This window comes from Bison bison, unplaced genomic scaffold (genome assembly GCF_000754665.1).
Source record: "Bison bison bison isolate TAMUID 2011002044 unplaced genomic scaffold, Bison_UMD1.0 scf7180017864248, whole genome shotgun sequence".
Lineage (NCBI taxonomy): Eukaryota > Metazoa > Chordata > Mammalia > Artiodactyla > Bovidae > Bison > Bison bison.
The window spans coordinates 382,694-391,248 of NW_011494820.1; the positions used below are offsets into that span (position 1 = coordinate 382,694).

At 51.7% G+C, this 8,555-nt stretch overlaps 1 protein-coding gene across 1 annotated transcript in view; it reads right to left on the reverse strand.

Moving 5' to 3' along the window:
* IBA57 (IBA57, iron-sulfur cluster assembly homolog (S. cerevisiae)) overlaps positions 1–8,555 on the reverse strand; it is a 15,870-nt gene that overhangs the window by 2,181 nt on the left and 5,134 nt on the right. The window contains exons 3-4 of the mRNA XM_010847290.1: positions 8,341–8,550; positions 4–24 (exon numbers count right to left, since the gene is read on the reverse strand). Of these exons, the coding sequence (XP_010845592.1) occupies positions 4–24; positions 8,341–8,550 (231 nt within the window). The remainder of the gene's footprint in view (positions 1–3; positions 25–8,340; positions 8,551–8,555) is intronic.

Here is an 8,555-nt window from a genome sequence, read left to right on the forward strand (position 1 = left end):
TGTTCACTGGAGCGCTCAGGGAGCCTGCGGGGAGAGGAGGGGGTGGCAGGGCACACCGAGGGAAGGGCTTGCAGTCGGGTCCCGGCACGGTGGCTGTGCCGCCCAAGTGCACCGGCCCCCTTGGACCACCTGGCAAAGCTGCACAGCACAGCACCCCTCCACACCCAGGGAGGGCGCCACAGGAAACAGTCCGGCCGGGGAAGGACAGGCCTTGGCCAGACAGGTGCGAAGCAGGGCCTTGGGACCACAGTGGCATCCGGTGGTCAAGGTGAGGTGAGATGGCACAGATGGCCACTCTAAGGTCAGAATTTGCCACCTCCAGCCCTGAGAACGGAGAAGGCAATGGCACCCCACTCCAGTACTCTTGCCTGGAAAATCCCATGGACAGAGGAGCCTGGTGGGCTGCACAGTCCATGGGGTCGCTAAGAGTCGGACATGACTGAGTGACTTCACTTTCACTTTTCACTTTCATGCATTGGAGAAGGAAATGGCAACCCACTCCAGTGTTCTTGCCTGGAGAATCCCAGGGACGGGGGAGCCTGGTGGGCTGCCGTCTGTGGGATCACACAGAGTCAGACACAACTGAAGCGACTTAGCAGCAGCAGCCTTGAGATGCACCAATAAGCCAAGGATCCTAAGTCAGGGCACACAGTGGATTTCGGGGCGGGGCGGGGTGGGGCTGACAGGCAGGAAGAGCTGGGAGGGCAGAAGACAGCCGATGCAGGTGAGGTGCATGGGGAGGTCACTCAGCCCACGCCCACTTCCTACCTCCCCTAGGGAAGCCAGGCAACCTGGTCAGGGTCCCAGAGCCCTCCTAACTCCCACTCCAGGCAGCCCACATCCAGTGGAATGACCCCAGATCCTGGTGTCACTGATGGATGGATGGTGGGGCCCTTACGGACAGATGAGCACAGAGAGGCCAGCACACGGTCAGATGTGATGGAGGGGCCCTAGGTGGAGATGTCTAGGACCCAGAGGAGTACGTGGCTAGAGTCCTGATTACAGATGTGGCTTGAGCAAGGACCCACAGCTGCATGGCAGCTGAGACAGAGAAGTGGGTAAAACCTTCAGGAGCATGTATCAGAAAGAAAGGCCATCAGCTGGGACCCATCAGCTGTGCCTCTGACCCTCTCACCAGGCAGGAAAGGGTTAAGTGCTACCCTGGAGAAGTCAATTGCCCACCAAGGAAAGAGCTACAGAAGCTTGCTTGGGGTGGTGGTGGGGGAGGGATTTGCCTGGTGGTCCAGAGGTTAAGAATCTGCCCTCAAAGGCAGGCAGCTCCACTTGGATCCCTGTTGGGGAACTAAGAGGGCCACAACTCCCGAGCCCACAGGCCTCAACGAGAGAGAGGCCCACGGTCTGTGACAGAGAGCCCAAGCACCGCAAGCAAAGACCCTGCGTGCCACAACGCACGCCCACACAGCCAAAACGGTATCAACAAATTATTTTTTAAAACAAACAATTCAAATTTCTCTATCATTTTTGGCTGTGCTGGGTCTGTTGCTGTGCATGGGCTTTCTCCAGCTGCGCCGAGCGGGGGCGACTCTCTGTGGCGGTGTGATGGATTCTCATTGCAGTGGCTTCTCTCGTGGAGCGCAAGCTCTGGGTGTGTGGACTTCAGTGGTTTCAGGCCACAGGCTTAGTTGCTTCATGGCATGTGGAATCTTCCTGGACCTGGGATCAAACCCATGTCCCCTGCATTGGCAGGCAGATTTCTTATCCACTGTGCCACCAGAGAATTCCTAAAACAATTAAAAAAAAAAAAAAAGAAGAAGAAGCAGCCTGCTTGGTGTCCTGATTTCTGTGGCTTCACCCTACAGCACAAACTGTCAGGTCCATACACATAACGATCAGCCAAGGGTAAGTAAGTACAGGAACAAGCATGTGAAGAAAGTGCAAAAGAGCAGGCTGCCGCAGCAAGTCAGGTTATCACCTCACCCTCCAAACAGTCCTCAAAGGAGGTCAAAATGAGATCAGCTGAGGGCTGGGAAAACGATCACTTACAGACGGAATTAAACTGCCAGAAAAGAGAGGAGAGTTCAACGGTGCCGCCTCAGATAACCACGTGGAAAGAAGTTCAAAGTCACTTATCACAACACAAAGACAAGTTAAAACCACAAGATACCAAGGCACAAGGCTATCAGAATGGCTAAAATAAAAACATTCAAGGCAGCGAGGATGCAGAAAAGATGGACCATTCGACCTTGCTGGTGGGAATGTGGATGAACAGACACTCCAGAAAACTGTTTGCAGTTCTTTATAAGACTAAACACGCAGTGACCACACAATCGAGTCACTGCACTCCTGGGTACTTATCCTAGAAAACACCCCAGGTGTCTACATAAAACCTGGGCATAAACATTAGAAGCAGTTTTATTCTTAACAGTCACGAAATGAAACCAAAATATCCTTCAGTGGGTGAATGGGTAAACAAACCATAGTCCACTCCCTCAAGGGAATACTACTAAGCAAGGAAAAGGAGGAGCCTATTGATGAATCCAAAGGGCATCGAGGTGGGTGAAACAAAAGACTCTGTTAGTATGACAGTCCTGAAATGACAGGATCATAGAGATGGAGAGTGAGCAGGGGACTGGCTGAGGGGCTGAGAAGGGGAGTGTGCCCACAGAGGGCAGAAGCGGGCCTGATGGTAACGGAAGAGCTCTGTCTTCATCGAAGATACACAGGTCCACATGTGTGATCAAATCACGGAGCTGCATGCAAGCGAGCACGTGGAAACCTGGAAGAACCTGAGTGTGCCCTGTGCCTGGCCCTTGTCCCCCTCTCCCCCCGCATGTGACCCTGGACTATCAGAGGCAAGATGTTGCCCCTGAGGGAACTGGGTGAAGGGTGTATGAGACCTCCCTGCTCATTTTTTTGTGGCTTCCTGTAAATCTATAATTATTTCAAAATAATAAGTTGAGACAGGAGCTGCCTCTGGAGAAGATGGGTTCATGCCAGTGAGAAGGGAGAGGGCAGTCAGTTTTCATGAAAAGCCTTTACTAGGTTTTTTAACCACCTGTGGGTATATTTCTATTTTTAAGTCTCTGATAAGAAAGCAGACAGAAACTATGAAATACTGGCAAGAGGAAGAAATGGGCATGGGTGGACAGAATGTGAGGCCACAGGGGCAAAGTAAACCCGAGAGAGAGGAGAGAGATGCAGGTAAAACCAGGCCCAAGGAGGGCAAAGGCCCAGCATGGGGAGGGGCCAGGGAAGGCTGGTTAAGGGACCACCAGGGCGCCAGGGTAGTCAGGCCCCAGGCTGATGCCCCATCTCTCTCATGGGGCCAACGTTCCACAGGGTTCAAGAGAAGCAGGGTGGAGAACGGACAGGTTCTGGGCTCAGGCACTTTTTTTCTGAGCTACCTGTGCAAATGGCCTTGTGCCATTCAGCCCCTCAGGGCCAGCAAGGCTGCAAAGCACCCCTGCGCCCCACCACCCCAAATCAGACTGTCTGCTGCCCCTGCGGCAGCTAAGTAACGGGGGACAGGTCAGCAGGGGTAGTGGTGACGCGCGTTGAGCCTCTGCTCAGCCGGCCCAGCACAAATTTGAGCTGGAACATTCTCTGTGGGGCCATCTTGGGCACTGCTGGACACTGAGAGCACCCCTGGGCTCAGCCTCCTCTGTGCCAGGAGCAGCCACACCTGAGTGACAAGCACAGATATCCCCACGCAGCACAGAGGCCCTGAGCAGGGCTGCCAGATAAAATGCATGACGCCCAATCAAATTTGCATTTCAGGAAAAAAATTCATTTTTGAATAACTTCTCTAGTGTAAGTACTTCCCAAACACTGATTGCATAGGGCATCCCCCCAAAAGTCACTCGTGTCGTGAGATGTATGTCAGCATCCCGCAGTTTTCCTTGCCCAGACTGGCAGCCCATCCTGAGGGCACAACCACAGTGGCAGGAAGAGGAGGCTGAGGGCACCCGCAGCCTCACCAGCTAGCCTGGCGGGCGGACCTGAGTGAAGAGGTGCACCAGCCCCGCGTCCCACCCTCCCTCTGCCAGGCACACACGGAGCACACTGCCCAGAAACCAGCTGCGCCCAGGCTCAGCACGACCCCGCTGAGACCAGCACCGGGGAAAGGCGTGCAGGGAGACGAGCTAGCAGCGGACCTCAGCAGCCAGCCCGCCAGGGTGGCCCCCAGAGGCACGCCTGGGCCCCCCAAAAGCCAAGCAGCCCAGCTCGCAAAACCTGCAGGACTCCTCTAACAGCCAGTACTTAACAAGCACACGGTCAGGATGAGGAGAGACCTCAAAACACAAAGCCCCAGCTGAGCCGATGAGTCAAGCCACGACTGGGAGAAAAGGTTTGCAAAGTCACATCTGACAAAGGACTGTCACTCAGAACATACAAAACCACTGAAAACTCAACAATTAGGAGACAGTCTGATTAAAACTAGGCCAAAGATCTGGACATCACCCCAGAGAAAATGTACAGGTGGCAAACAGCATATGCAATGATGTTACATGTCATTTGTCGTCAGAGAAGAGGAAATTAAAGCCAGCTCCACTGCACACCTATCAGGATGATCAAAATCCAGAATACTGACACCACCGAAGGCTGGTGAGGATATGGAGAAGAAACGGGAAGTGTTTACTCACTGTTGGTGGGAATGCAAAATGATACCGCCACTTTGGAAGACACTTTGGTGGTTTCTTATCAAACTACACGTATTCTTACCTTACAGTCTTAACAGTCGCACTTTCTGGTATTTACCGAAAGAAGCTGAAAACTAACCTCTACACAGAAAGCCCGCACACAGATGTTTACAGCACCTTTACTCATCATCACAGCCATATGGAAGCAACAGCAAGTCCTTCCGTAGATGAATGGATATACAAACTGGTGCATGCAAACAACAGAGTATCAGTCAACACTAAAAGAAATGAGCTATTAAGCCCTGAAAAGACAGGGAGGGAACTTAAATGTATATTACTAAGAGAAAGAAGTCGGTCTGAAAAGGCTGCAGATTCTGTGCTCCCAACTATGTGACACTCTGGAAAAAGGGAAACTGGAGACAGTTTCAGATCCAAAAAGGACCCTTTCAGTGGTGGTGAGAGTCACGAGGGAGGGTAAACAGGTAAAGCACAAAGGGTATTTCGGGACAGTGAAGCCACTCTGTATGGTGTTACAGTGGTACATACACGTGATTAAATATTCGTCCCATTTCATAGGAAGCACAGCACCAAGAGTGAACCTTAACGTGACCTAAGGACTTTGGGTAATTCTGATGTCAATATAGGCTCATCAACTCTAACTAATGTACTGCTCTGGAGGAAGAGGCAGATATGGGGGAGGCTATGCATGTGTGGGAGCAGAGCGTATATGAGAGATCTCCGCCTTCTCAATTAACCTAAAACTGCTCTAAAAAGGCTTTCCCTTTTTGTTTCTGGCCGCACCACGTGGCTTGCAGTATCTCAATTCACCAACCAGGGAATGGAGCCAGGCCACAGCAGTGAAAGCCTGGAATCCTAACCACTAGGCCACCAGAATACTCCCGTAAAGAGTCTACATTAAAAACCAAAGACTAAAGTTGTGTCTGAGAAATGGTGCTACATTCGGGAAACAAGATCAGGGTGCACTGAGGAAGGAACAATTCAAGGATGGGAAACTAGAAGCATGACAGTTTCAGTGAAAAATTTCAGGGAGTTCCCTGGTGGCCTAAGTGGTTAGGATTCTGGACTTGCACTGCTGTGGCCCAGGTTCAGTCCCTGGTCATGGAACTGAGATCCCACAGTCAGCACAGCACAGCCAAAAAGGAAGACAAAGAAAAATTCTGGAGACAGGATAAACAGAGAAAACATCAGGCAAAGAGTAACCATGAAGCAAGCAAGAAGGCCGCAGGCTTCCAGGCGGGACACCCAGTTGCCAGCGTGGCCCCTTCCCTCCGAGAGCAGACCTCACTGAGATCAGATGTAGGTAAATGGTCAACAGCAACCAGGAGGGGAAGGAGCACATCTCATGAACTGCAGGTGTCAGACCAGAAACATATCCCTATAGAAACATCAGGGCAGGGCGGGAGCCCAGAAGGCTCAGCACCCCATGCGCCAGCGCAGAGCTGGGAGAGAGGAATCTGGGCATGGTTCACCCAGCCCCCAGGCCCTAGAGCAGCCATCCGAGGGAGCATTCTCACATTTCCCCTCCTCCAACTGCTCAGAAGTGGGGCCACTAATTTGGGCTGTCTCTCTCTGATGGAATGAGGACCCCACCCCACCCGCTGGGGTTGCACTCCCCACAAAGGACTTTGAGCTGGAATCTCAGAAGAGCAACCAGGGTCAGGGGACATCATCACAGTGCACTCCGACTCCCTCAGCACACAGATAGCAAGTGGCACACCCGCTCTCAGGAGTGAACAGAGAGAAAAACAAACTCCTCTACAGTACGGATCACAGCACACACGATGCCTAGAAAGAACTACCGTGTACATGCCTGCTGACAAGAACTGTTGGCCCAGCAGCTAAGCAAAAGCACATCAAACCAGAGGAAAAGATTTAAAGATTAAAAAAAAACTAGAAACAGAAAAATATATATTTTTTTACACCGTAAAGTGACTTGTCAGGATATAACTTCATTATAGGAAGAATGCAAAGGCAGAAAGATATAAAGTCAGACTGGAGACTCAAGGAAGAAAATTTGAGGACCAAAACATCATTACAACACTGATTAATTAAAAACTGAAATGACCATTATAGGGGCTACTGAATGTTACAGACATGGCGGGCTTAAGATAATCAGAGAATGTAGTTTTTAAAAGAGGTTAAGCAACTACTGGGAAGATAATAATTACATAAAAGAGATGAGGACAATGGTATTTCTGAAAGAGGGGACACAGAGCAGGGACTACACATGTTTTCTGTAAAAGACCAGATTGAAAATAATTTAGGCGTGAGGCCACACAATCTCTACCACATTATTACATTATTAATTATACTTTTACCATTGGAAAGCGAAAGTGGCCACAGAGGATATAAACAAATGGACATGTAGCACTGCGGTCAAACTTTATTTACAAAAACAGAGAGCTGGATCTGCCCAAGGGTCATATTTTACTGATCCCTGTTACAGAGTCACAGAGCCCACCAAGTGCCTAGCTACATGACATGAATGAAGACCCAAAATACAACACAACATCATCATGACACTTCAAGACATCAGGATGAAGATGAGCCCGGAGAAAAACCACACACAAAGGCTCAGAAATCAAACAACAGGCTTCTTGACAACAATGCCAGCAGCTGCAAGGCAGGTTGTGGTTTCAACGTTTTCTGGGACAATTTTCAGTGGAGTTTTAGGACCAGCCAAGTTATCGGGTATGGAGAAGGAAATGGCAATCCACTCCAGTATTCTTGCCTTGAGAATCCTATGTACAGAGGAGTCCATGGGGTCACAAAGAGTCCGACACGACTGACTGCCTGACTCACACATAGAAGTTATGGGGTAAAACCATTGGAAGTAAAAGTTCCACTTAAGTATCCTACCTCTCAACAAGCCACTAAAGAATGTACTCTGCCAGCAGGCAGGAAGTACACTTAGGACGATGCAGACAAAAACCCACAACAGAAGAGGGACACGAGAGTTTTCCGGGCGGCCTCAGGCAGAGCGACAGCCTGGAACTGCATAAGAGGTTCTAGAGAAACCAAGTCTGAGAAAGCTAAGCAAGTGAACACGGAAAGCTCTACAGGACACCAAACGCTAATGTCACTGAATACGGAGAGATTTTGGAGAGAAATGCGTGTACACCAGAGAACTCAGGAAGTAGTGGTACAGTGGCACAGGGGTTGCTCCCTGCAGCGTGGCTCCTTCTCCGTGCAGTGGGTTTGAGCATGAGCAGAGGTCAGGTGTAAATGCTCCCAGGCGAGTCACTGTCGCGGCCCACCCCTTGGAGCTGGCTCCAGCCCACCTATGGCTGCCTTCCCCAGGTGCTCAGTCCTCTGCCCACTGTGCGGGTCTCCTCGTGCCCTACCCTGGGCGCTCCTTCCCTCCTCAGGTGCCCTCTCCTGGGGGCTCACCTCGGCCCACCCTGTGCACAGATTCCCAGATGTCCCTTCCCCTGGATTCCCCGTCGTGCATGTCCTTTCCTGGATGTCCGTCCCGGGCTAGTAGTAGTCTTCCCCTAGGTACCCCGACTCTGGAGGGCTAGTAGTAGTCTTCCCCTAGGTACCCCGACTCTGGATGTCGTTACTTCTGCCTTCTGTCCGTCCCTCCCCAGTGTCTGCCTCTACCCTTGGGAGCCCACCATAGCAGCCTACCCCCCAAGACCTCTCAGGCCCGCTCCCGGGTGCCCTTTCCCTGGGTGATACCCCGACCCCCGTGGCTAGTCCTGCAAAACGCTCTCACCCGTAGAGAATGACGTCATAGAGAGTGCGTCCCTGTACATTGAGAAAGTGGGCGTAGCCCGCTCGGGCCGAAGTTGACGCCTCGCCAACCGCAGGACCCGGAAGCGGCAGCTCATTGGTCAGCAGACCTAGGAGAAAGGGCGCCGAGTCCGGCCCGCGCACGCGCACTAGGGCACGCTCGCCTAGCAGGAAGCAGGCCCATGTTGCGCCGCTAGC